Raw genomic sequence first — 242 nt, forward strand, 5'->3', positions numbered from 1 at the left:
TTTTTACGAGAACTCTTAGTGGTAAGATACAATGTTTTGTGAATACGAGCCCTGATCTTCTTTGCCATCAGTTGATTATGTGGATACGTACCCCAGTCTGCATCGCTGGTCCTAGCGAACGATCGGTCCCGCAGAATCCTTCAGAAAACAGCAGAGGAGAATTACACAGTCACCCAACACAACCAGTCTACTTTTAAAAGTAATGCATTACAATGTTGCGTTACTCCATTTAAAAAAGTAAC

The 242-nt window shown here is 41.3% G+C and overlaps 1 protein-coding gene across 2 annotated transcripts in view; it reads right to left on the reverse strand.

Moving 5' to 3' along the window:
* Positions 1 to 96: 96 nt before the first annotated feature.
* Positions 97 to 242, reverse strand: part of LOC107578985 (peroxisomal multifunctional enzyme type 2-like) — a 4,233-nt gene continuing 4,087 nt past the window's right edge. Inside the window, exon 5 of one of the 2 annotated variants that reach the window (XM_016264878.1) lies at positions 97 to 146. In XM_016264878.1, coding sequence (XP_016120364.1) covers positions 112 to 146 — 35 coding nt within the window. In that variant the 3' untranslated portion in view covers positions 97 to 111. Of the gene's footprint in view, positions 154 to 242 lie in introns of both variants that reach the window. The other variant, XM_016264880.1, reaches the window with a different exon arrangement.

This window comes from Sinocyclocheilus grahami, unplaced genomic scaffold, assembly GCF_001515645.1.
Source record: "Sinocyclocheilus grahami isolate Dianchi unplaced genomic scaffold, SAMN03320097.WGS_v1.1 scaffold13322.1, whole genome shotgun sequence".
Classification (NCBI taxonomy): Eukaryota; Metazoa; Chordata; class Actinopteri; order Cypriniformes; family Cyprinidae; genus Sinocyclocheilus; species Sinocyclocheilus grahami.